Genomic DNA, 26777 nt, shown 5'->3' with positions numbered 1-26777 from the left:
AAAAAATCACACACAGCTCTCCTCATTCAACATTGCCGATACCTAAGATTATCGTAGGATTTTGAAACATGTTTTAAAATCCTATGGCATTTTTTTTTACGTACACCACAGTCGTAAACGAGTTGTAGGTTTGATTTACACGAACAATTTGTGTCGTAGGCCTGTCATTACCTTGTTGCATGCGACACAGTCGTATCTTGTAAATCACCCTTAAGAAATACTGCATGAACTGGGTGTGGGATGAACAGTTAACCCTGGGATGACACTAAACAGTTAACTGATATGTGTAGTGTAGATTTACTGTGAGTTGCGATACATGAGACGACCCTGCAGCCTCATCTCCAAGGTGGATACTATTTTATTTGGGATATTGTCCTATGATGAAAGGAGAGACATGATGGCTACAAATACAGTTAGGTTATCAAAGGTACAATCCACCCTACTGTGAAAGATTGCGGTTGTACATTCTACCAATTAATACCTTGCACACCTATGTAACATAGCCAAAACACACACAGTCAAGCCACATTTTTTGTGAATTTCAACCAGCCTGACTACTAGCAATGTTTTTTATGTTAGGTTTGAAGTTTTTAGCAATTTTCTATGCGTCTTTATGAACGTTTTTAGGGTTTTCGTATGCTAAGAATTATGGGTAAATGTATCAGTCGCAATCTTTTTTAATTCTGTATAAATGGAGTGAAGCTGGGGTCAAATGCACTTGCTTTGTATGTTGAGTCAACTTTATGATCATTACAAATTACATAATACAATAAAGAATCGTATTTTGTACTTGGTGACATGAGGTTTTTAAGGTTTTTATTATTGTGCACTATTTCAATGGCTCACAACAAAAGGAAGTTACAATATATAAGAAAAGCAATTTAAAGATAGCATTAAATTACATAAATGTGAAAAGTAAAATGTGCGCAGTGACCAAAGGAGCTTAGGCTTTCGAGTTGGTCACTGCCACGTGCAACTAACTGGCGTATAACGTGCAACTAAACAGCAAAAAAATTAAAGAATAATAAAACACCGATACAGTGTACATTTTCTTGAGTCTGTCAATGTCAAGTGTCCTTATTTAATCTTTCTTGAACTATCTCCCTGGCAAAAATGAAAGTCACAGTTTTGTATTTTTTAACAACGATCATTCCAAAAGCAAAGTCGAACCCCCTTAAGAATAAGAGCGACTTTGAAATTTGGCTGAATTTATTTCAAGTGCGATCAGAATTTGTCATCCCTTCCTTGAACGTATCCCTTAACTTCCTTGTGCGTTGAATTCGCACGCTTGCAGAAATTTAAAAGACCAAAAGAATAAAGTCATAAGATATTGAAAACGCAAGACAAGGTGCAAGGCTGACAAAAGACAGTTATCAGTATCGCTAAAGATAATAAAACATTTATGAACATCAATGAATCATAAAAGTCAGTAGCTTCAATTCGTCATGAAAAATTAAAGTCAACTGTACTTTTTCCTACCTGGCCGTTTGGAAAGATTTTCTTGCTTCTCCGCAGTAGTAACGGGCTTAGATTTCTCCACCATCATGACAAAATACCTGAACTTTTACTACATGCTAAGCGAAGTCATTACAACTTGTTCTCAAAACAACCCGAAGATGCAAATGACAAATCAGCCGCCATTGTTGCCCTTTGTTGGGCGTTGCCACGGAAACACCTTTATTTACATCTTCACGGGCGCTGACCAGTAGGAGTATAGATTCGCAAGGCGTACAAATATGTGATGGCAATACAGGTGTAGTGTCCTAACAGAAGTCAACTGTTGTTAGCTTTGAATACTAAATTTTAACATCTTAGACATATGTGAAAACATTGGCCAAGTACCATGTCTGTAATCACTGTGTAGTCGGCGAAAAAACATTTAAAAATATACTTATCGGGCCCGGTAAGTTACCGCGACTTTCGAGAAACGGGCACCAGGTGAGAGGAAAGAAATACTTCGGAGATACGGGCTCGGCATTAGGGAATTTAAGCAGCGACGACATCAAAGCTATAACATTAAGATCACCTGAAAATAAATTAATCTGCGATTATTTCAACCCGTTCAACTTCTACAGAAACGGCGAACTGCACGGGAACCAAATTGGTAGGCGTGGCGTTCAATTGAGAAAGTGAATGAAAAATTCACCATCGTGTGTTCACGTTCTACACAAAACCTTGATTGTGGTCATTTCACGTTGCTGTTTTGCGGAGAACGGAATAGGAATGTATTTATTTATTTTTTTTTTTTTTTTTTTTTTTTTATTGCAATTAAATGGCACAAATATAAATAAAATAAGAAAAAATGGGAGCCATAAGGATGATCTGTAAAAAGTTTTATCATTTTATCCTCCTAATCCTAATATATATCGCTATTAGTGTACCATTTAAATTGAATTTTATTTATTTTTTTTTTTTTTATCTCGTAGTTTTTAACAATATAGTTTACAAGACCCCACAAGCATTTTTATGCTTTAAATCATACCGCGTCGTAGTTGTTGTTGGTCGTAGTGGTGTTCTCTTAGCGTACGGATTGATTGAACAAAAATGAACGTTCGTGTACAATTGTAGATCGCCAGTAAGTGCATTAAGAGGGAACAGAATACTCTTATACTTGGATTTGTCTCAGTTCAGTGTCTATTTTTGTGACCCCAGTCAGAAATTTCGCTGCACTCTCGCATACCGCGAGGGTAAAAATGCACCCCTTTTATTTTGTGCAGACCCTCCACGGATAGCCCACTAAACTGAGAAACACTCCCCTTCCCCGGGAAAGTACGGCCTCTGACATTGTACGTTCGTTTACATCTTATTTGTTTGACTCTCACTGGATGGCCAGCTACGAACATGTACACAACAAAGTTAAGTAAAGGTGTTCGCTTTTTTCTTTTTCTTCTTTCTTTTTTCGTAGAAATATTCGCTTCGTTCTGGGGGCACTCTTGCACTCAGGACGTCGACTTTTGAATCTCTTTACCGTGGTCAGATGATACAACCAAACTTTCCCTGAGCTCCGTTCAATTTTGCGTGGAATACTTTTAATGTTGTATACAGGAATATTTTTATGCGATATTAGCGACGATTGATTAAAGCGCAAATTTCGAATCACTGATGCAAACTAGCGCTCAAGTACGTCCTTCGAAAAAAAATTTTCAACTTGTCAACTCTCCATAAAATTCTAGTTTAAAACGCCCTTAAAATTGCCGCTAAAATCGCATCAAAAATCAACTGCGTAGTAAAGAAAAGATAAGCTTTCTTGATCTATAGGAAAAACATAATTACGAGCGTCTTAAAGACGGTGCCTACTAATAGGGAAGTATTTTTGTGTGGTTTATGACTATGCTGAGAATGCAGATCTTAGCAAGGGCTGTTGAGATCCAAAAAGAAAATTGGGGGTAACCACGCATTTTTTAGAGATAATCAGAAGCAACAAGTATTCTAAAAAATAGTAAAATACAAAGCAATGTATGGCGTTTTTCTCCAAATTGGAGCTTTATTAGCTCTAAAAATGCATGGTTACCCCAAATTTTCTTTTCGGATACCAAGAGCACTTGCTAAGTTCTGCTTTCTCCGCATAGTTATAAACCGCGCAAAAATATGCCTGTGTTAGTAGGCACCACCCATAGGAAACCCGAGTATCTCGAGATGCGCAGAACGTATGCGCAGTAAAAAAAGTAGGCATCGTCCTTAATCACAAGAGACCTTTTCGGGTGGTTCACATTTGTTTGTTTCAGCGTTAAATCTGTTATTTCCTGGACAAGACTTGCGGTACGGCAGGCCATTGATACACTCTACAAATCCATTACAGTTCAGCGGATCCTTGTAGTTTCCGTCTCCCCAACAGACATCTACAGGTGTCAAATCGGTAAAGAAATATTAAGTAAAAATACAGGCTATTTTGTAATTTTAAAAATGGCGTGGCAGATCGTAGCCTGACTCTCAGACGGTCCAAGTCGCTCGCGGTGTGGCCGTGAGAGACTTGGACCGTCTAAGAATCAGGGTAACGCGAAATAGGCTCCTTTCGATATATTAAAAGTCGGCTTGACAATGAGGCCAAGAGGACACATTCAAAGGAAATTGAATAATCAAGTTTATTCATTCCTGTTGTTTGTGTGCTTTGGACTTCGATATGAAGTTGAAGCCGAGCCTATTTCTTTCGACACTCAATTGAAAACCGTCCTATTATCTTTTTGAGTTCCTGGTTTCCAGTAGATAGGGCTGTTCTCACCTCTAAAATACGTCTCACAATGAGCTCCGAATTCCATTTTGCCGCACTGACATCGAAATTTTCCGTCTCCTTGTTTCACGCATATTCCTAAACCTTCACAAGGAATGTATTTGGAGCAATGATTCAGGCAAGGTTGGCGTACTGAAAAAGACAAAGAGAACATATACACGTCATTGCAAAGTGTTTTTGGCAATTTGCACGTTCTGACTGTGTCGAAAGGTTTTTTGTTTCCAGACTTAACTCGTATAAGTAGTTCCCATCGAGTCGACCAGGGAACCGCGTTGCCGGATTAAAAAAACAAGATCAATGATGAAAAATAATACCGAATGTACTGGCAATGCTCTCATTTATTCTTTCGATTATGAAGGAAGAAGGGTTAAGTAATAATGATAATGATGATGATGTTGATGATGATGATGTTGATGATGATGATGATGATGATGATGATGATGATGATGATGATGATGATGATGATGACTCTAAGAAGAAATGAAGATAAGTGGTTAATGAAACAAACCACACAGAAACAACTTTTTCAAATAGAACATAGGATGGTTAAGAAGTTTGCTATTTACAAGCGTTAACAAGGAGTTAACCCGATGCTACCGAAAAACAACCCCAGCTACTCCCAACTAGAGGTCAGAGTTGGACCCGGGACCTCCGTATTGCAAGTTCGAAGCTCAAACCAGTCGGCTAAGCCGCCTCCTAAATGAATTTCTTTTTTCTGGATAACAACAACAAGTAGCTTGGTTTTCATAGCTATAAGTTCATGTAACACTAGATGAGCGTGCAAATAAAGAAACAGAAAAAGAAAACATTTGATAAGATGAAATGCATGATATGAATACTAACAAAAGTTCATTGATCGTTTGGTAGCTTCTAAAAGGAGGATAAAAACATACAGTGCACGGAGCGTTTTACAATTGAGTGTCACAAATTCAGAACAAAATTTATTACTCTGGCCAATCAAAAGAGATTCATTGACTCCTATCATTGACTAGCATGACCTCCAGGGGATGAGGAGTAGAGATTCTCGTAGTCACTTCAAGCTGGGTATCCTATCCGACCCAGGTAGAGGGGAGGGATACCAATACTCCTAGTCACTGTGGTATGTTGTGCTGGGATTAGAATCCCATCCAGGGAGTAGTAGCATTACTCCGTGTTGCTTTACGGTTCAGAAACAGGTTAATCTCCGGGTATGTGGACGACCTGTGGTTCACCTTCACTCTGTACCTTCCTGGTAACATCGCTCACCTCTTTCACCCCTCGGCGTGTTGCAGTAAGGCTCAGTCCACTCGGAAGTACAGTGACATCGATGCTTCCCATCTTCTTGCTTCAGGCATGACCCACCGTTTTTGCAGGGGACATGCTCACTGCACAGATTGAAACACAAACCAACTAGTGCAAAAAAAAAGAAAAGAAAACGACATACGATAAGGCCAATCAGTGGTAAATAAAACCCTTCCCCTTCCGGCCGTGCCTGTGATTCGTGTTTACATACTGAACAGTATTGTGAATTGAACTAAACTGTGCTAGCAGCAGGATCCCATGATCCGGAACCACTTTTTCTCATGCTAAGACTTGAAGTGAGCCCTTTCCAGAGTAGCTCTTTTTTAGAAGGGTCGCCCAGAGGAGCTTTGGAAAGCCTAAAGTTTTAATACCCAATCAAAAAAGCAATGGAAACTAAATCAACTGTACATAAAAAGATGGCGACTGGTAATTCTTCGGCTTCTAAAAACCAAAAACTTCTCATAAAAATGCAGAGAAAAGGGTTTTTAAAACTTCAAACCTAGCATACACAATGTTGTTAATGTATAGGTGAATTTCTTAAAAAAATATGGCTTTCTCTTCGTCTATTGGCTGTGTTAGGTTTGCAAGGTGTTGTGGTAAAATGGACAACGGCCATCTTTTTCCGTACGGTGGATTGTCATACGTCATACCCTTTCGCGGGAAAAGCATTTCTAAAAATGGATCTGCCCTGGAAATGATTGAGTCAAGGAACTAAAATAGGGGCTCCTAACCCTGACGCAAACTAACACGTGGGACGGTTATTTTAAGGACGGTCCCTACTTTTGTTACTGCGCATACGTTTTGCGCATCTCGAGATACTCGGGTTTTCGGATACACAGCGGCAAAATGAGTGCGCATGCTCGTCACGCGTGAGCAATCTTACGCGGCGAAATGGCAGCATTTTTAAAATTTCCATTGTTTGGATAAGACCAAATCAAAATAGATAAGGTATCCGCTTTAAGGAAAGGTTCCTTCGAACTTCCTCCAACATATATCTTATTCAACAAAAAAATATTGGGGTAACATTTGGCGATTGAAGTGGAGCATTCGTAATCGATTCTCGCTCGAATCACAAATCTGCGGAGCATGCGCACTCATTTTGCCGCTGTGTTGGGTTTCCTATGGGTGGTGCCCACTAATACAGGGATATCTTTTCGCGGTTTAAAACTACGCGGAGAAAGCAGAACTTAGCAAGTGCTCTTGGTATCCAATAAAGAAAATTTAGGGCAACCACGCATTTTTCAGAGATAAGAAGGCTTCAATTTGGAGAAAACGCTATACATTGGTTTGTATTTTACTGTTTTTTAGAATAACTGTTGCTTAATTATCTCTAAAAAATGCTTGGTTACCCCTAATTTTCTTTATGGATTTCAATAGCCCTTGCTAAGATCTTGTTTACCCGCATAGTCATAAGCTGCGCAAAAATGCCTCGGTATTAGTAGGCACCTTCCTTAAACGCGCAAGTAGTAAAAGTAAGAAAGGGTTTACGGCCAATAGTTTTCGTGTAGTGTTGGCGTAATATTAAGGTATAAGAGGGCCGACACTTAAGTGTGTAACTGTTTATTTGAGAGAGCTGCAAGTACAGGCTGTGCGTTTAGCAGACCGCGAGCAATCTCTTTCTTCTCTTAAGTTCTGTAGCGCGATGGATTAAGCGAGCGGTGAGGCCGCAATCCCTCCTCGTTCACTTTCCTAATTTGCATAATTTTACCGTCACTTTGCACGCGTGATCTGTGGAAAAAAGTACGACTGCTCGTAGTCTATGCCTTTAGGGTCGGAGATTATTATAAACACCGTTCAGCTGACCGTTGACAATTGTTGTAAAGTGGTCTGCTGAGTTTTACTACAATACTTTGAGTGCAGTTCAAGAGGAAAAAGACTGAAAATAGACTTTGTGAAGGTCCATTCCAATTCTTTTTTTCCGTATGTTGTAGAGTTCCTCGTTAGAAAGTCGGAAACAAATCGACTGTGCGCACATTTCGCACCTGATTTTATCACTCTTAACCGCCAACTATAAGCATCGAAGACCGACTTGAGGTGAATGCAAGCAGTTTATTGCGTACCTCAGTCGCTCTTGTATATAAAAGATAAACAAACTAGTTGAGACGATAGGTCAAAATGCAAAGAAATGTATACTATTTCATTACTCCCGCTTTACTTCACCTTCCCCCCCCCCCCCCTCTTCGCCTCCGCTACCTGTTCTATACAGGTTAAAAGACCAACCTCAAAATGGGAAAGCCGAATTATAATATCTTGGAAGAAAAATGATGAAATTTACGAGAACAGTTCAAGAACACGTCGTTGAAAATAACAATAATTAAGCAGGATATATGTGCAAAGGATAACTGGTTTACCTAAACAACTATAGAAAGTAAAACATACTTCAAATTTTAAAAGACTTACAAACCTTAACAAAGATTTGTTTAGTTAAAGGAAAAGACATTGAGACGGGGTCATAGCTCCTGATTGAGATTAATTTCCCTGCTTAATAAAACCAGCCAGATTAAATTTTGTTACTTTTTGAGATTTTGTGACAGCTGATACACCGGTAATGGTATTAGCAGTGTTACGTAACCATATAAAATGACTTTAGAAGGGGGAAATGTTTCTTTTAATCATGGAATATTAGACCTTATTCGCTCTAAATGCTAATTGCCCATTTCAAACCACGTGATATTCTCAGGAGAATCGATCATCGGCTTTGGTCTTTTTGGAAGTAAAGAATGCATGCGAGCGTGAATATGACCAATTATCAAAGAAGCTACTCCCTAGAGTACCGTCACATGATCTGTAATAAGGCAACAAAACAACGAAGCTAATAAGGTCTATTCCAGTACAGTTCAAAGGCTCCAAGTTAAATAACTGTCATTATCACCTACTTGTGCACCTCACTAAGTTGCATTCTTTGGTCTCGTACCAAGGCCCAACGCACGGGGGTGTTAGACAAGTGCGGAGCCTTCCTTGGACTCCTCCACCACACGGGACAGTACAGTCACCCCAGTGTTCCCAATCAGACCAACCCCTGTCTTCAAGATAAAAGAGGTAACATACAGTAAATCTTCTCTTTCATCTTATTTCAATTTCATTTAAGTCATGTTAATTAAGCAATGAAGAGAGTGATAATCCGCTTTTTGAAATTTAATCGGCTTCAAAATGACTTCTTTGTTTGATTTGGTTCGGCAATGTGTTATCTTTTCATCAATTAAAAGACGAAATGGAACCCGATCAGTTCAAAACACTCCCCAAATAATGGTCCCGACTAGAGTTTTAAGTTTCTTGCTTCCTTTAACTTCACGTTACAAATGACTGACAATTTTTTCTCCTTTACAGTTAGTTGTTTAATATAGATCTCTAGAAGGAAGCTATAAAGAAAAATAAAATAAAAGCTATCGCGAAGGGACGTATTATGAAGATGAATAGATATTGCACAACAAATGCTCATGTCGGTGAATAGCTCAGTTTGAAATTTTAAATAGGTAACACAAATATCTAATAATTTAACTTACAAGACCCAGTGGCAATTGCAAGAAGTGGAAGAAAAAGTGCTCGGTGGATGACCATGTCCTAAAATAAATAAAAGGACATTTTTAAATGTACGTGTTTCTCGATTTCAACGTTGCTTCAACCCACAAATTGACTTAATGTGTTTGTTTTTCATTCTTCTTTCAGTGAAGGTCATTCCCCTAAAATAGAGCCTACACTCAGATTTTTCCAAACTTCGCCCATGTGTGGTTCACTATATGTAAACTGCAAGAATGAAATAAAAAGAGGGGGTCACCATGCTTGTTCTTCAGCAACGAAGCATTGAAATATGGTAATTTCTGCATGTTTGGACAAAAAGGACTATAATTGAGCATTTCCCAAAAACAGGAATTATTTTCTGAAGCGAACAGTTAACGACTCATTTCATAGAATTTTTCACTATTCATAAATCATTTTCAATGTGGAATCTGTTTGAAAACTTTTCCTAACCAGTACTACTAAGATATTCAACAAAATAATATAATTCGTTACCTCTGAAGGCAAACGATATTGTGGTTAGAAATCTGAAAAGAGAAAATAGGTTTACCGGGTTGGTTTTGCAGATATTTCACAAAGCAGTGGTAAATCGAGCTTCAAAACTGGTTTCTCCGCGAAGGGACTGGGGGCGAGTCTTATGAAAACACCTTAATTTCTGCGCAAAATGCAAATTAAGCGGTGTTGTTCCTTATGGTATTATTAGATACCTTTAGAGTCTTGTACAAGTAAGAGTAGGAATACTAGTTTTTTTCAATCGAGATAGAGTTCGCGCGCGTGAACCAGTGTCATATTGTGGGGAAAACGATATAACTCTCGTCATTTTACTACGAGTTTTTGAGAGAACGGCGTAGTTCGAATTCATGGGCTGCAGTTTTCGAAAAGTTACTTTTTCCATCGGATACGCGTGGGTGGCGGGCAAAAACGGAAAAAAGCGTTTGCTTTTTCATACGAAAGTAGATAGGTGTGGAAAAGGCCTTGGATTTTAGGCCAATAGTTTATTTTCATCATAACCAAGAGATAACAACATGATAAGTTTTTTCATCAAATGAAAACTTATATGTACCTGTTTGATATGCTTTAATGTGACTGTGTGATTTCAGTTATGAGTCGTACGTGCCTATATTGATTTGACTATGAGACTGCTTGATGCAGTTCTAGTCAAAGACCCACATTTCACCCTTGCTTACCATGGAGTCTCCAGTAGCTCAGTGGTTTGAGCATCCGACTCGATCATGGTAGGTCGTGGACTCAAATCCTATATGAAGCTCGGATATTTTTCCGAGTTTCCATTTGATGCAAAAACTTATCATGTTATTATTTCTAACAATAACCAAGAGATAATGTCTAAATCAGTATCCATCGTTTAAATAAAAAAAATCGACATAAAAAGGGGAAAATTATGAACAATTAACTGAGATGGTGACCGGAATATTTTAGTCCACGGGTTTCTTCCCTTTTTTAAATTATTTTCTAACAATTTCACAACTTCATTTGTTACGTGCATATCGCATAACTGCTACACACTAATAAGGGAATAATAAAAAGGCGATTTTTGTCATTTTTCCTCCCTTGAATATGGGACAAAAGCTATTTAAATATTTCTATGACGAACAGAGTCATTTAAACTAAGTGATACCAGAATGTAAAAAATATAAAATTTAAATACTGACTTCGAAGGTACTGACTTTTAAACTGCTTGACAATTGAGAACAAGTCTATAAAATGACTACAGTGAATATATGAAAGGTATTTATGCACTGCTATGACTCTAATTACAACAGAAAAACTCTCTGTGAGAGGAAAGTCGACCCAATTTGACATGAGGCTAATTTCATCAGTACCGTATCGTATGTAGTGATTTACACGCAGGAGAATCTGGCGGAAATTACTATAAATCAGTGCAATATACACAGAAACAACAATTAGAACACGGTTAACTTTGAGAGGTGAATAACATAATTGTTCCATAAAACTTGAATTGTATTCGACATGCAAATTTGGCCGATAGAGCACAATAATTAAAGAAATTAGAAACTGGATCAGTTTTTATTTATCGGTAGAAACTCGGCACTGCAATAAAGTCTGAATTCACCGGGGCCTCTGGGAGTATTGTAAAAGACAATTGTTAAGAAGGACTAACTCGAATCATTATTCCTTTCAATAGTGGCCGATAGTGTAGCGAAACACCAAATGTTAATTAATTAAAACAAGAAGACATGAAAATGGTTTTTGAAACTCGGCGCTGTTGGTATCACTTTCCAAGCCAAGAGAACAGTTAAGTAACAAATGTTTCCCAATAACGAGCAGAATATCGCTAAATGAACCGTTAAATGTTACCTGCTAGAAAATCCTCTATTCCCTGCCTTTATAGTTGGTTGAAAATAATGAAATAACCACCTAACGAAGACTGTTATGTTGAAAAAGCTGAAATATGTATATGCAATTGGCACATTCAAGTTAAGGTGTTAAGTTAGCATGGGAACTACGATATCGCCATGAGGAAGCGTTTTTAATTAGGAACACCTCCCCAGGAAAGCTAAAGTTTCAATGAAATATCAGTGTATGGAATACTGAAAAGTTTTTGAAAATTTCATCGACCAGACCACTTGGAAATTCACTCATAATTATTAGTTGTAAACGGTTGGAGGCTTATATAAAACAATTGGAGGCTTTGGGTCGGATTTCGCAGATGACTCAGGTTTTCTATCGTGATGCAATAAACATTATGTGAAAGAAATATGGTGTTTGGTGAAAAAATGATATATTATAGACAGAAACAGACATAACATAAACATTATGGGCCAGTTATTTAACCAGAGTCTAACTTAGGTTAAGAAAATCAGTGAGCCTCCAAATCTATGTACTTATTATGTTACTTATAATTGTGGGAAATAAACATTCATTCAGTCATTCATTCATCTGTTTATAAGTGGTTTATTTTAAGTAGATAAATAGTTTTCTAGGCTGGGATGCAAGTCTTCTTTTTACCATCAGCAGCAGACAATGTTTAGATATGACTGTTGGAAAAATTGAAGATGGCTTAGAACGTGGTTTTGTAAAACACCGTCTAAACTCTCTTTTAATAACATGACCCTATGTCTTTCACATCTTTCTCTTTCTCATTTTATGTCTTTCTCATCTCATTTCCGACCTTAAGATTAACCATTGATATTTTTTTCCAACCTCATCATTCCCGTGTTTTGCACCTAGCAAATAGATATTCAAATGAGCAGTAAAATGTTTAAAAGAAGGAAGGAAAACAATTGCTTACGAACATATTATCTCAAATCTCTTCAGAGATTTGTATCGGTCACCTTGCTAAGAGAAAACCGCAGGGATAAAAAAGAAGACAGTGACCTGCGCTAAGTAGACCAAACATGTTAGCCACTTTTTCGTAACCTACAATGTAAAAAAAGAAACTCCTAAAATTTCGACGCCGATCCTCCTCTAAACGCATTTAAAATATATTTTTAATTTAATATTTTCTTGATTGACTCGCTCGATTTCAAGATTATTACCCTTGGTTGATCCCTTATGATAGCTAAAGGGCATTCACTTTTCCTCTGAGGGGAGCAGAAAGTAGGAACGGGGTGGGGGGGGAATGGGGTAGGCAAGCGTTATTATATAATTTTAACATAATTAACTTTCCCATGGTAATCAACAATCCGGCCAAACAAGCGTTTTCTGAAATAACAGCTTTAATTGCAGTAATTAAATCAACTCTGAGCGACCTCTTCCTTAACAAAACTTGTAGTGTTCTGAGACCTACACTATATCACTTGAATACAGAATCTACAAACTCTTCAAAGTTAAACTTTCTTGATGCAAAAAGCTATAGTGCTACTTTGGTCCGCGTTTATTCCAAAATCATTGTTTCAGATTTCATCGGGTTATGGCGAGCTGTTTGCTTTCTCTTGACCAATGGCGTGAGCTCTACTTGGTGTGGACGCGGTTTGGGGGCCAGTCGCACTTGTCTTCTTTTTCGTTAAAAATCAAGTGGGCTGGGCAGTTCCTGTGGTAGGTCAAGCCATTACTGCAGGTGATGAATCCATGAGGGTTGTTAGGATCCGTGTAATCTCCATTCACTTTACCCTTGCAGGAGACTAAAAGAAATGTAAGGAAGAAGATTGTTAGTTGCGTTCGATTGAACGTATTTTCGGAATAAGAATAAGTGGAACAGCTGTTAGATTTCTCATTTTAAATTTGAGAAAACGTTGATATATACACGAAAACTTAAACAGGAAATTCAGGTATAAAAGGGGTCTGGCCTGGCCGGATCATTTTCAGCTGTAATATCTTTAGGAGTAAGTTTATATTTGAAAACAGTGTGCCTCTGTCTCTCTTCTTCTTTAAATCTAATATCTAATCTTTCAAGAGCTGATCTCTGACCTCACTTTGTGAGGACATACCTCATGTCTTTCAAAAGGGGTATGTTCCTACCATTCTTAGCTGGGGGCGGTTTTCCAAAGTTCTCTTTATCTAAAAAATCATCAAAATTCATACATATCTTTTCACAATACCTTATACTTACACGGGCAACGCTGTGTGTTACAAACTCGAATATCTCTCGATGATCCAATGCAATATTTCCCACCGTGAGAAGGCGGAGGATTGGTGCAGAAGCGAAACCTATATTGCAGTCCTCCACCACACGAGACAGAACAGGGATACCAGGGAGTCCAGGCAGACCAACCTCCATCCACTATAGTACAATTAGGAACGAAGTTAAATGTAATTAGTGGGAAATGAGATGGTCTACATTGACATGACCGTTATCATAAAGAAAATCATCCCTAATGAGAAAAAATAGTGACTTTATATTAAATACAAAAATGCATTATTTACTGTGGCCAGATTTGTATTTTGTTTTTCGCTTTTTTGTTTCGTTTTGTTTTTTCATCCACAGTTACTAACATGATCATTTCGTCTGACTTTCAGACTTAAATAAATCAGTTAAAAAATCTCCGGTGTTTCATCAAAGAATCGTCATGATGCATCAGATAAATACTTAATGATTTGTTTAGAAAACAGTGTTGATATTTCTTGCTTGTCATGACTGCCTGACAACATGTACCAACAGGCAACATTTCACGGAAATATTGTGACACTCCAACTCCCACGGTTTCCCTCGAATCACTTTGAGTTTGCGGATGACAATCTAACACCAATGGTTAGTGTGACCAGTGAACTGATATTAGTAAAAAGCAGTTATTTGCACACGGTTCCCATTGAAACGCGACGTGGAATGTACAAAATAGAGTAGTTTCTAATGATGCTATTTGTTGTGCCATATACAGTAACTCCAAACTTTCAGTTTGTGCGTGAAATGCTGAAGTTAGCAAATGTACTGAAGGCTACTGCATAATAGGAGCCGGGTACCTTGCGACGCTCAAGAAAATGCTCTGGGCGCCTAACTTTTTTGTAGCGGCACCTAACAATCCACATGCTGGGCTCCTAACTTCTCAGCTTTAGGCCTTGTGGATTTCTTGAAATTTTTCTTGAGGCAATAGCTTTGTTGTACTCATCATTAAGCAGCGCCAGGAGCTACCCCGATAATGGCTCCTAGCTGTACACAGTCTGAATTCGAAAGCCAAACCTTCTAAAGCCAGAATACGGGAAACATTTTAACGCAAGACTATTCAAATGAATGCTACTGGGCGGGAGTTGCTTTGTAGTTTTTTGATTACGTTGCAAAAAGCGTCTGTAAACGGTTTGACTAAGTGTGAATACTGTAAACGTTCTCGGCATTCAGCCCCCGGGGAAGGAGAATTATAAATTTTCAAGTCTGAAAAAGCTTGTAAGAGGAACAGGTGGACATATTTCTAAACATGAGCTTTGTAAATTACTTTTTCCAAAATTTTACCACACAAGTAACTCAGTGAAACATGACACTAACGGGTAGTGCATCACAAATAGTGTAGCGCAATAAAACTTCTGCACATTTAGGACCAATTAAGGTTTCCCTATACAGCAAGTGACTGACGTCTTGACAATTGGTACTCCTGAGTTCTGAAGTATTCCGTTTATATTTTTAATAATGGCAAGTGGGCGGGGGGGGGGGGGGGGCTTATTAAAATTTCGACTTCCAAACGGGGGAAAGCTTCATAGATAAGAGGACCTTGGTACAACTTTGTGCTATTCTAAGGAAAACTCCTCCTTGAAATACGTTACTGTGCGACCGTGGATTGAAAGAAAGTTAGAGGCCTAAAAATTTAATACTTTAGTTTTTGAAATGTACAGAATAGTGTGAAAAGATTACTGTAACAATTAATGAAATATTTCAACAACCTGGATAGCAAGGGACGTTGCCTTCACATCGGTCTGTTTTCTCGTTGAACTTCAAGTGATCCGGACAGGGCATTTTATACGGGATCCCATTTGAACAGGAGATGAATCCATAACAGTTGTCGGGATCTGCATAGTCGCCATTGGGTTTCCCATCGCAAAAGCCACCTAAAACAACGATAAAACCTGTTAGGTGGTTATCAGACAAGTTTGATTGTCCTCTCGTTTCTCCATCTACCCAACCTCATTCACACTAACATCATTTTCCTCGTGGGGAAAGTGAAACAAAAACAAGTAACAAAAGGGGAAAGAAACCTAACAAGATTTTATACCATGTTAACTAAACGGGAATAAAAAAGAAAACAAAGGAATCAAGATGAAAAAGATGGCTACGAGAGGATTTGTTATACAAGCCTGTTACGAGAGGCGTTACACCTAATATAGGAAGTTGCTTGATTTTCAGTTGTGGTTTCCGGCTGCTCGGAAGTTGATATCGGATCTTCAGTTCTCAGTGGGGAAAAAACGGTAATATTGCTGTCTTGGAATGCGTGCTGTTCTCATTAAGTTAGTTTTTCCAGAATTTTACCACACAAGTAACAAAACATGGCACCATTACATCACAAAAATAATGTCATTGGAATCCCTAACACAATATAAAACTTCTTCACATAGAGCAAGTGACCGACGCTTTGACCATTGGTACTTCTGAGTTTAGAAGTATTTCGTTTATGTTTAAAAAAAAAATGGCAGGGAGAGGCTTATTAAAAAAAGTTGTGCTCCAAACAGGGGAAGTTTAATAGTGATGAGGAGCTTAATTCAACTTTGTGCTATTCAAGGGAAAGCTACTTGAACTACGTTACTTTGAGACTGTGGATTGAAATAAACTGAAAGGCCTGAAAAATTTACGTTTTGGCGCTAAAATCTACAGAATAGTGTGGAAAGATTACTACAAAACTTAATGACAAATACCGAATTATTTAAACAACCTGGAAAGCAAGGGATATTGCGTTCACATCTGTCTGTTTTCTCGTTGAACTTCAAGTGATCCGGACAGTGCATTTTATACGGGACCCCATTTACACACTTGATGAATCCATAACAGTTGTCGGGATCTGCATAGTCGCCATTGGGTTTCCCATAACAAAAGTTCCCTAAAACAACGATTAAAACTGTTAGATAACCAGCAGGCAAGTTTGATTGTCCTCTCGTTCCTCCATTTTCCTCGTGGAGAGAGGAAAGAGAGGATAGCATGTTAACCAAACGTTAACAACAATAAAATCAAATAAACTAAGGTGAAATAGAGGACTATGAGGGGATTTGTTATATAAGACTGTTACAAGCGGCTTTACACCTAATATAGGAAGTTGCGTGATTTTCAGTAGTGGTTTACGGTTGTTCGAAAGTTGATATCACGACTTTCACTTCTGGGAATGCGTTCCGTCTTCATTCAGGACAAACGGACTAGTCAGTTATTTTGTGGCAATTCCGCCGGAAAGTTATAATATTAAATCAACGGGAATGCGGTTAACTTGGGACCCACTCTGGTGTAATGAATGTGGGGATAAAGTTTTATAAAGTGTTTGGGAAAAATAAAGATTTACTCTCAAGAAAAAAAATTAGAATGGGGATGAGCTACTCTATAAAGGAAATACTTTTTAGGGATGATTACTGGTTTGGCGATTTTAAGAAGCATAGGAGCAAGGGACAACGTGCTCCTGTCTTTCCGGAAAGGAATTTGGTGTTTCCTGCATGTACACTGATCAGTGGGAAGGAAAATGAAAGAATAGACTCAAATAGATACGGCGAGACATTGAGTGTCTCCTCAACGCAGTTTCCTTCAATCTCATACCCAGAGTCCTCAGGCTCTTAAACCATCGGTTCGTTCGTCGTAGTTCACGTAGTCAAGCAGACTACGCAAAATACTGGAGACGCAAACGACTTCGTCCATGCTCATGGACTTACCAGAAAAAAAACTCTGCTAGCAGGGCAGCTGTTACGAGACTGACAATCAAAAAGCTTTTTTTTTTAGACTTCCGAAGAGTCTATCCTGGCGACCAACCGCGCTGGCTAAAGAACTCTGGACTCTGGGTGCCAGATTGAGTTTCCTTGTAAACATGTTACAAGACAAATTCTGTTGTTCACTCAGACTCCACGCACTGTAATTCCAGAGAGCAAAAGGCGGAGGATTGGTGCAGATGTGAAATCTAAATTGTATTCTTCCGCCACACGTAACAGAACAGGGATATCGAGGTGTTTCTCTTTTTCTTTAAAACCTAATACCTTATCTTTCAAGAGCAGATCCCTTTGGGGTGATACCTCATGCTTTCCAAAATCGGTATGTTCCTATCATTCTTAGCTGGGTCCAAGTTCTCTTAATGTAACAAAAAATCATCATCACGGTACCCAATACTTACTTGGACAAGGCTGTGTGTTACAAAGTTGAACATCTGTGGATGGTCCATCGCAATATTTCCCACCCTTGGAAGGCCGAGGATTGGTGCAGGAGCGAAACCTAAATTGTATTCCTCCACCACACGTGGCAGAACAGCGAAACCAACGACTCCAGGGAGACCAACCTCCATTCACTAGAGAACAATTGGAAACGAAGTTGAGAGTGATTAGTGAGAAACTTGAATTGGACAGTCTACATTGGCATAACGGTTATCGTAGCTTCAAGAAAATCCCCTACAATAAAAAAAATAATAATAACCTATGCAGGAACACGAGTCTAGTGCATGCAGGCCTTGTAGTTTGTAACCAATGTGTAAATGTTAGATTTTCAAGGAACGAAATTTCTCAAAATTTTCTTCACTTTTTGTCTCAAATTTCTCCTTTTGAATGCTTTAGGAATTCTTTTAATAGGTACTTAAGAAGGTTCAAGGTTTCAAATGTTTCGCTTTTAGGTTGTCTTATCAATTTTCTAGAAGCCAGTCGGACTGGCATTCTGGTCAGTGTAGGAATACGACGAATCGGTCAAACAAAATAGTATTTCACTCAAAATTGACAATCAAACCTGTAATTTTTTTTGTATAGTGGATTGCTAGAAGTGCTCGAACAATTTCGACGGCGCCAGTGATAATTCACGATGGTAGATTCTCTTCACTTTGAAAATACCACTATCTGTCCTCAAAGAGTAATTTCTTCGCTGTGAACTCTTAAATTCCCACTGTTCAAATTGTCATGTATTCCTTAGAATTATTCTAAATTTTCTTCACTACCCTCTGCACCAAATTCAGGCCACAACGTCAGCTAACTCGCATACGTTATTTCCATCGCGTGTCTTCGTTTTGTAATCGATCGGTAAAAATTGATCGATACTCAAAAGCGCGGCTTGTTTGAAGTGTGAACAGTTAACCATAGAACCCCTGTGCAGTAGTCTCAAAAATTGATCGATACTCGAACGCGCGGCTTCGTCTTTCCAACTTGGCGAATCGTCCGCTTTTGGAAGTGTGGACAGTGAACACGCACGATAACATAGTCTAGAGCGCATACGCACTAGACTCAGGAACAGTGGCTTTATAAAAAATACGTCATGATGCAGCAGAGAAATGATAAATCAGATTCGTTTAAAAAACTGCGTTAATATTTTTTTGCTGGTCATGACTGCCTGAAAATATATACTGACAGGCAACGTTTCACTGAAATATTGCGGCACCTGGACTCCCACGATCTACCAATACCGATAGTTAATGTGCCCAGTGAACTGACATTAGCGAAAAGATACTACTAATGATACTATTCATTGCACCATGTACAGTCGAGTCATTCCAAACTTTCAGTTCGTGCACGAAAGGTTTAGGCAAGAGCTATCCCCGATAATGACTCCTACACAGTGAATTCGAAAGTCAAAACTTTTAAATCCAGTTCAAAAACTCATTAATAATTCATGAGCTTATAATTCATAAGCCCTGTCAAATGGTCGATAAATCATCACGTGCAGTTGTTTTTAAAACCCGATAAAACCTTCTCCTTATTGGTATGCGGTGTTTAATGTTTTTCTCGTATTTTAATTTCGAACGTTCACAAAAGCATAAATGTTATAAACTCTCTTGACACACGCTTTTCCAGGAATGTTTTTGAAGCCGTTCAAAAAAAATCGCAGCACGTGTTTTATCGTGTCTTAAACAATTTTTTTAAAAAATTTTTAAAAATAAGTACTAGTGAGCAGCACACAGCAACGAATCTTGTCAACTTGTTTTATTATCCGACCGGTTTCGTGTGATAACTACACACTTCGTCAGGGATTGAACAAGATAGTTTGGGGAACTTATTTTATACCTAAATTTTTTTAAATTTTTTAAATTTTTTTACAAAATAAGTACTAGTGAGCAGCACACAGCAACGAATCTTGTCAACTTGTTTTATTATCAGACCGGTTTCGTGTGATAAATACACACTTCGTCAGGGATTGAACAAGATTGTTTGGGGAGCTTATTTTATACCTAAATTTGACAGTACAAATGACGTTCCACTAGGGTGTGAACAGCAAAAGCACCCACAGACATACCTGCAGGATGTTACAAAAATCCTGCCGCTAGGTGTGTAATGTATAATTTTGGGGCTCACGGATTTAACGTTAAATCACACCCAAGTGGAACATCATTTGTACTGTAAAATTAAGGCATAAAATAAGCTCCCCAAACAATCTTGTTCAATCCTTGACAAAGTGTGTAGTTATCACACGAAACCGGTCGGATAATAAAACCAGTTGACAAGATTCGTTGCTGTGTGCTGCTCACTAGTACTTATTTTTTAAAAAAATTGTCTAAATCCCGATAAAACACTGCTGCTCGTGTTTTAAACATTACAATACGGACAACATTTTAACTTCCCCCTCCAGGAGGGGAGGGGCTTATTTATTTTCTAACCTCAAAAAGCTTGTAAGAAGGAAGAGGCTTGTTTGTTTTTTGTTTTTGTTTTGTTTTGTTTTAATTTTTCAACACAAGAACTGAAACATGGCACTAACGTATCACAAATATAATGTCATTGGTAACCTCAGCATTAAGGCCTAAAAAAATTACATTTTGGCGCTTAAATGAAGAGGATAATGTCAAAAGATTGCTGTTAAAATTACTGAATTATTTAAGCAACCTGGATAGCACGGGACGTTGCCTTCACATCTGTCTGTTTTATTGTTGAACTTCAAGTGAGCCGGACAGGGCATATGGTATGGGATCCCATTTGAACAGGAGATGAATCCATAGCAGTTGTCCGGATCATTGTAGTCGCCATTAGGTTTCCCATCACAATAGTTCCCTAAAACAACGATAAAAACAAGCAGACAAGTTTGATTGTCCTCTCGTTCCTCCATCTACCCAATCTCATTCACACTAACATCATTTTCCACGTGGGTAAAGCGAAATAACAACAAGTAGCAATAGGGGAAAGAAACCTAACAAGACTTCATACCATGTTAAAAAAGAAAACAAATGAATCGAGATGAAATAGAGGAGTATGAGGGGATTTGTTATACAAGTCTGTTACGAGAGGCGTTACACCTAATATAAGAAGTTGCGTGATTTTCAGTTGTGATTTCCGGTTGTTTGGAAGTTGATATCGCGATTTTCAGTTCTGGGGTATAGACATTAATATTGTTCTCTTGGAATGCGTTCTGTTTTCATTCAGAATAAACGGACAAGCCAGTTAGCTTACGGCTATTCCGCCAGAAAAATTATAATAATAAATAGACAGCAAGGCTGTTGTCTTGGGACCCATTCTGTTAAAATGAATTTTGGGACAAGGTATAACTCGTAAAAAAGTCTGGGAAAATAATTAATAGTTTACTCTCGAGATAATTATAAAGATGGGGGATAAGACTCATCTTTTTACGAACTATTTTAAATAAATATAAATTCATTTCATCTTTGTAAAGCGCTTAGAACAGGACTGGATAAGCGCTATATAAGGAGTTATTATTATTATCATTATAATTACTATAAGCTACTCTATAAAGACACTTTTTCAGGGATAATTACAGGTTTGGTGGTTTTAAGAAGAATGGGAGTAGGGGACAATGTTTTCAAAATTAAGCGATTTGGAACAATAACTCCAATATCCTGCAATACGGCTTCTAGTTCATTCAAGGAAAGCAGATTGCGTCTTTCTAGGAACTGACATTCCTCGTATTCAGTGATTCATAAATGTACATGGGAAGGAAAACTTAAGAATAGACGCAATTAAATGCGAGAGACATCAAATTTGTCTTTAATACAGTTTAATTATAAGTAGTCCTTTTATTCCTTAAAGCGAAAGAAATTACAAACCTTGTATTGGCTCTATGAATCCCAAGAGCACTGCGCTTACGACCAAGCCAAGAAACACACAGTTTAATGCCATCGTGTCCAGCCTTTACCTCTGAGAAGGAAAAACAATAGAGCGATAAAAAATTAAAAAATTGTCAAGTGCTTACTATGTTTATCTTTGCCAGTAAGTGGTTTCATGAAAGTAAAACTTTTTTAAGAACTATTTACGGGAAGGGGTATAGGGAAATTGTGACAAAAGTCACCACAACGCTTCATACAGCAGTATTTTGTAGTGGATATCATGTGCATTAAACTCCCAGGACAAAATATCGTGACCTAACTCTCAGAAATCCTACGATGTGATCGATTATAAAAGTGAAAGCTATTGTTGAAGAATACTTAGCAGAAAGAGATTCTAACAAAGATCTTGCTACAGTAACCTTATATCATCATCTGCGTACTTAAGGGGAATGTTTTTGCATGGAGGATGAGTTCATTTGCCGCCACTGCACAAAGAAGGTGATGCTGGGGCTATGTGACTTCTATTCATGGAAGATAGCCAGATAGAGCTTCTCTTGCTCGAGTACATCTTGGCCCCTTGCCTGTTTTGAAATTAGCAGGTCACAATAGCTGTTGTTAACTCGTCCTGTACGACCCGAGGTCTCGTGACAGTTAAACTCAGTATCACTCCACAAGAAGAGCATCTTCGTCTTGTTTGGTTGATTGAAAAGTATTAATTTCTATAAGCAATTTTAATAAGTAAATAATTAATGCTTCTAATATCATTTTGCACACAGCACAGAAGTGTGTTTTCACACCTTTACTTTCTGTATAAATCATCTTTTCTGTTGCATTCTTTACTTGATAATGGTGCCAAGATGACACCGAAACGTCGTTCCGTTTTTTCGCATATTTTTGTAGTCAATGTTGGGGATCGAACGAGAATTCACGACCGTCGCGCAAGACGTTAAATAAACACGAGGACAGTAAAGTCCGTCGCAATCCCTGGGAACATTTTATATAAAGCGAGAGGAACTCTCTGATGCCGTCTAGTTTGACCCAGAATGCAGCCTATGCAAACTAGATTCCTCCCTAGTTTGTATATCCCTGTACTTTAAAAGACTCAGCGTTACCGATCCCTTCGATCACGACATTTGGGCATCGTAAGCGGAGAAAGCTTTTGTCGTTCGTTCCTCCAAGTATAAAGCCAAATATCATGCAGAGAACAGACTCACTGCCAACGTCTTTCAGAGTTCTTTCTTTCCTTCCTTCGGTAACTTTATAAATCGAAAATTCAGTGATTGGTTTTAAGAAAATCTGCCAAATGGGGGCGGATCCCCAGTTGAGCATGAAAGTGAAAGGTCATCCAGTGGGTCAGACGGGACTTTTAAGCAACAAAAGTGAAACTAATTGAATTGATTCTTCTCCTGCGTTGTCCCTTTTGAGAAAGCCCTTGTCGCGAAAATTCATCGACACCGCTGAAAATTATACCTTAAGAATTAGTACAGGGGCCAAGTTTGATATGATGCGTTGTCAAATGTTCCACAAATTTTGTGAGTTTTACAGACCGCAAGTTTGTGCCCTCGAGCATTTTACGTCTGAGAGATCTGCTGAATTTGCGGAAGCGAATCCTTGTTCGTCGGCAAGATACAAGTCTTAGTCAAACTTTGCATTGTTGCGACTGTTGCAGAGCCAGTATCTCAGCACCTGCAATGCTGCCTCCCTACCTTAGGAAGTATCAACAGCTTGAAAACCCTTGATATTGTAAGACAGTTGGAACGGGTCTATGAAGAATCAAGAAGATAACTAGAAAGGAAGCTAAGTCAAGATCTTGCTGTTACAACCATAATGTAATCCCCGAGTGGCGATCGTCATAATTTTTCCTCAAAAATTACCATTTCCCAAGTGTAACAGGCAACGATGATGAAAGCTCACGGAAAGAAAGGCAAAGTAAATGCTTAAGGATTTGCCTTCATCGGTTTTGCTTGCCCATGGGTTTTTGGAGAATTCACATTTTGTCACGCAAAAAACAAGAATGATAAGTCAAAATTGCTTTACGGAAGTTGCCAAGACTTCAAATACAAGTCAGGTCGTATGAATTAGCTTCGACTGTATAATCGAACTTACCTTTGATGCCACTTTCCTCTTGAACAAGTTGTTGGTCGATTTCGTCGATCGCTTCTGCAGAACCTGCAGATCAAGAGAACTGAACGGTCCCTGCTACGTGATCAATTATTTTATAGGCAATGGCGATTCCTGGAAACGTATCGGCTTACGGCCTATCCGTTTACATTAAACAAAGGCGTATTATTTTCCTCAAAGCTGCAGTCTTTAAAAATAGTGTTACGTTTCAACCATTTTACCGCTGCAATGCGCTATCTTTAGCCCATTAGTTAACACAAACTGAGAACAAAATAGAGAGCTTCATTTTTCAGTATTTTTTTTTCTGTTTGTTTGTCAGTAGTTGCTGGATAAACCAAAGGCATACAAAATGGAAAAAAAGTAATTCTTTTGGTATAGAATGTTACGAGAAATTTTCATGTTTTCTCAGAAATGAGCTCATCACCCTTAACCCCTCTGGATTTCAAAGACTGTCAGATTTTATGAGGGTTGAAAAACAAAAATATAAAATTCCATTTTGCAAAATAGTTGCAAAATGAGAATAAACCCGCTTCACAACGGGAAACCACTGCTCAACCGCCCGCTTGATTTGATTCGGCAACTTTTAGGATTTCAATTTCCAAATAGGATCCCAAAGATATTGCATGACTCAATGCACGGTTTTTAGAGTGGTGGGATTAAAATACAAGCACGTGAGTACTGATTCCAAAAATCATATGATCGATGATCACAAGTCATATGACATTCCGCTGACGTTGATAATGGTAAAATGCTATTTTAGATTACAAGGCATTCTGTTACATTTTTGAGAAATTCTAAAACCCCGTTGAACCTATCGCTCAGTAAAACCTATAATGTTTTAATTGTTTCATCCGTTCGAAGCTGGTGAATAGGGAAACTTAACTTAAAACACTGAGTTGCAAAAAAGCGGTTCAAGTTGACGATTTTTCGTGTATTCTCCTTACCCAGCTAATAGAGAATGCATTAACAATTCTAGGAGAAATTAGAAGTTGATCGAATATGCGTGTAGCTGTGCAAAAAGGTCAAGTGTTGTTTCTGGCCACAATAAATTACTGAAGGTTCATATAAAGCACTGGCGTCTGCCGTTCTCTGTAACATATGATCTGCAAAGTTTAGGTCACGCTAAGTAAGATGGTCATAGCAAGGAAAAATAGATAAATAGACTGTTTATTAACCACATTGCAGTCAGCTATTACAGAATTAAAAGGTTACATGTATGTTCTTAAGATCACATCATCATAATAGCTAGAACTATGTAATATTAGTATAAATCTACTAGCGTTCTATCACGGATCCTGTCGGTTCTCTTATTGCCTACGCTACTCACTGTCTATCCTGTTGTTGATAGTGAGTAGAGTGAGTAGCGCATGGCGTGACCTATTTACATCATCACCGTAAATGCTCGAATTAGCGCCCGGGATGCTTATTTAATTCTATGGGTCGAGAGGGAGGCGCTTATTTGAAGGGGGCGCTCATTTCGTTTTCCAAATTTCGGCCTCAGACTATTAAATATTGTCTTTATTTCAATTAAACACGAACTGTAACAAAAAGTAAGAAAAGTGAAACGAATCTGTAAGCAGAAACACAAATCTGTGCGTGGTCACTTTCAAGTTCCTGTTTTAAAATCCTTCCATTCTACTTAAACTGATAAAATAATACATTACCTAGAAGTGATGGCGAAAAATAGACAAACATCTCTGATTTCGGATTGACAAATAGACATTGACAGTCTTGCAACCATACCCTAGGACGGGTCCAGGACAGACTCGCTTGAAATTATATATATACCCTGTTCAGGGTAGAGGGGCAAAAAACCACACTTAATCCAGTGGTATGTCCCCGTATAACTCATATAGGGGAGTACCCCCAGAAGGTTCCCGGGAGGTACTCCCCTATAAATGTTTTGTAGTGCTGACGAAGAAAAAGAGCTCTGTTCAAGAATTTGAATACCGCTGCAAATAACGATAAAACGCTTAAGGCGAATTACGACTTCGCTGAGTCCCGTTTGGTCGCTAGTTAGTGTTCTTGGTCACCGTGACCGTTGGAATCAATCAGGTTGTAGGATTCTCAGGGTACCGCCCAATCACGAATAGAGGAAAAAATAACGTATTGTGTTGCATCTGATGTTTTTCTTCTCTTCTGTCCCTCACCCCATACAACTTATCTCTACAAGCTCGTCTTCCATGGCTGGCCTTTGGTTTCCAATCTTTCGTTTGACCCAGTGCATGGGTAAATTACATATGACTATGTAATTAACACTTATTCCACGAGCGCGCGTTGGATATGAGATGATATATAGATAGCCAACGAGGCGCGTAGCGCCGAGTTGGCTATAATCACTTCATATCCAACAAGCGCAATCAAGAAATAACGCTCGATTTTGCGGATTTCCGGCTTTGCAAGAACAATAAGGAAGACAACTTAATGATCTCTATTTCTCGACCATGGTATAATGGCTCATATACCATGGCCGCTAAGCCAATCAAATCGCTCGAATTACATTATACAATGATCCAGTTTTTAGATAATATATTTTTAAATTTATTGAGCTCTGCCATTGATTTTGGTCCCGTCTGTAATACTTTGTTCTAATAGGCCTTATACTGGTTTTCGAAGCCATTTTGACGAGTAGGCAAACATGTCTGAAATAACAGTGTTTGTATGGAAATCCGATGTCAAATCATTTTCATAAAACATCGCTTCTGAAAAAATCATGAATTGGAAACTTTTGGAACTGTAGAAAGGATTTTGAGAAAAAAATTGGAGGGATGTAGCTGTGCCAGAAAGCGCCCAGTCGTGTTTTGAACTTTTCATACATTTCCCTGTATTTTTTTCCCGCGAGCTATTTTTAGCAGCAGTTCACGGCTGGTTCGCTATACAGACAAATGTATGGAAAGTCCAAAACTCGACTGGACGCTTTCTGGCACAGCTACATCCCTCCAATTTTTTTTTCTTAAAATCGTTTTCTTAGTGCCAAAAGTTTTCAATTCATGATTTTTTCAGAAGCGCTGTTTTTTGAAAATTATTTGACATCGGATTTCCATACAAACACTATTATTTCAGACGTGTTTGCCTACTCGTCA

General features: G+C 38.3%; 3 protein-coding genes across 5 annotated transcripts in view; all 3 read right to left on the bottom strand.

The window, feature by feature from the left end:
* Window positions 1-1673, bottom strand: part of LOC146453921 (uncharacterized) — a 34490-nt gene extending 32817 nt beyond the window's left edge. The window contains exon 1 of the mRNA XM_085095961.1: window positions 1480-1673. Within this exon, the coding sequence (XP_084952087.1) occupies window positions 1480-1546 (67 nt within the window). The 5' untranslated portion in view covers window positions 1547-1673. The remainder of the gene's footprint in view (window positions 1-1479) is intronic.
* A 1227-nt stretch (window positions 1674-2900) lies between these two features.
* On the bottom strand, window positions 2901-12394 carry LOC146453920 (uncharacterized). Of its 2 annotated transcripts, none has more exons than XM_085096103.1 (6): window positions 11363-11456; window positions 9013-9070; window positions 8386-8532; window positions 5474-5617; window positions 4220-4360; window positions 2901-3839 (listed from the first exon to the last, which is right to left on the bottom strand). In XM_085096103.1, exons 2-6 carry the CDS (start codon window positions 9065-9067, stop codon window positions 3679-3681), a joined length of 648 nt encoding a protein of 215 aa, XP_084952229.1. In that variant the 5' UTR covers window positions 9068-9070; window positions 11363-11456; the 3' UTR covers window positions 2901-3678. The 2 variants fall into 2 exon arrangements, with proteins under 2 accessions (XP_084952229.1, XP_084952228.1); XM_085096102.1 differs by lacking the exon at window positions 11363-11456 and adding an exon at window positions 12297-12394 and having other exon boundaries at window positions 3546-3839.
* A 311-nt stretch (window positions 12395-12705) lies between these two features.
* Window positions 12706-23781, bottom strand: LOC146453919 (coadhesin-like). 2 transcript variants are annotated; one of them, XM_085096100.1, is made up of 8 exons: window positions 23676-23781; window positions 21574-21664; window positions 20402-20566; window positions 17725-17895; window positions 16297-16461; window positions 15314-15478; window positions 13557-13727; window positions 12706-13128 (listed from the first exon to the last, which is right to left on the bottom strand). In XM_085096100.1, exons 2-8 carry the CDS (start codon window positions 21644-21646, stop codon window positions 12959-12961), a joined length of 1080 nt encoding a protein of 359 aa, XP_084952226.1. In that variant the 5' UTR covers window positions 21647-21664; window positions 23676-23781; the 3' UTR covers window positions 12706-12958. The 2 variants fall into 2 exon arrangements, with proteins under 2 accessions (XP_084952226.1, XP_084952227.1); XM_085096101.1 differs by having other exon boundaries at window positions 21574-21662; window positions 23680-23710.
* Between the last annotated feature and the right edge of the window lie 2996 nt (window positions 23782-26777).

The sequence above is a fragment of the Pavona decussata genome, unplaced genomic scaffold (genome assembly GCF_977016875.1).
Source record: "Pavona decussata unplaced genomic scaffold, jaPavDecu1.1 SCAFFOLD_321, whole genome shotgun sequence".
Classification (NCBI taxonomy): Eukaryota; Metazoa; Cnidaria; class Anthozoa; order Scleractinia; family Agariciidae; genus Pavona; species Pavona decussata.
This window is presented reverse-complemented; position numbering and strand designations above follow the sequence as displayed.

Excerpts from the sequence above, each read along its gene's own strand:
- LOC146453920 (XM_085096102.1), bottom strand. Across the intron at positions 8,533-9,012 it reads TGCAATTGCCACTGGGTCTT|ACAGGGGTTGGTCTGATTGG; the intron begins GTAAGTTAAATT and ends TTTATCTTGAAG. Across the intron at positions 3,840-4,219 it reads TTGTGAGACGTATTTTAGAG|ATGTCTGTTGGGGAGACGGA; the intron begins GTGAGAACAGCC and ends TGACACCTGTAG.
- LOC146453919 (XM_085096100.1), bottom strand. The coding sequence starts at position 21,646 with ATGGCATTAAACTGTGTGTTTCTTGGCTTGGTCGTAAGCGCAGTGCTC. Across the intron at positions 15,479-16,296 it reads CAATATCCCTTGCTTTCCAG|GTGGCTTTTGCGATGGGAAA; the intron begins GTTGTTTAAATA and ends TCGTTGTTTTAG. Across the intron at positions 13,129-13,556 it reads TAACACACAGCGTTGCCCGT|TCTCCTGCAAGGGTAAAGTG; the intron begins GTAAGTATAAGG and ends CATTTCTTTTAG.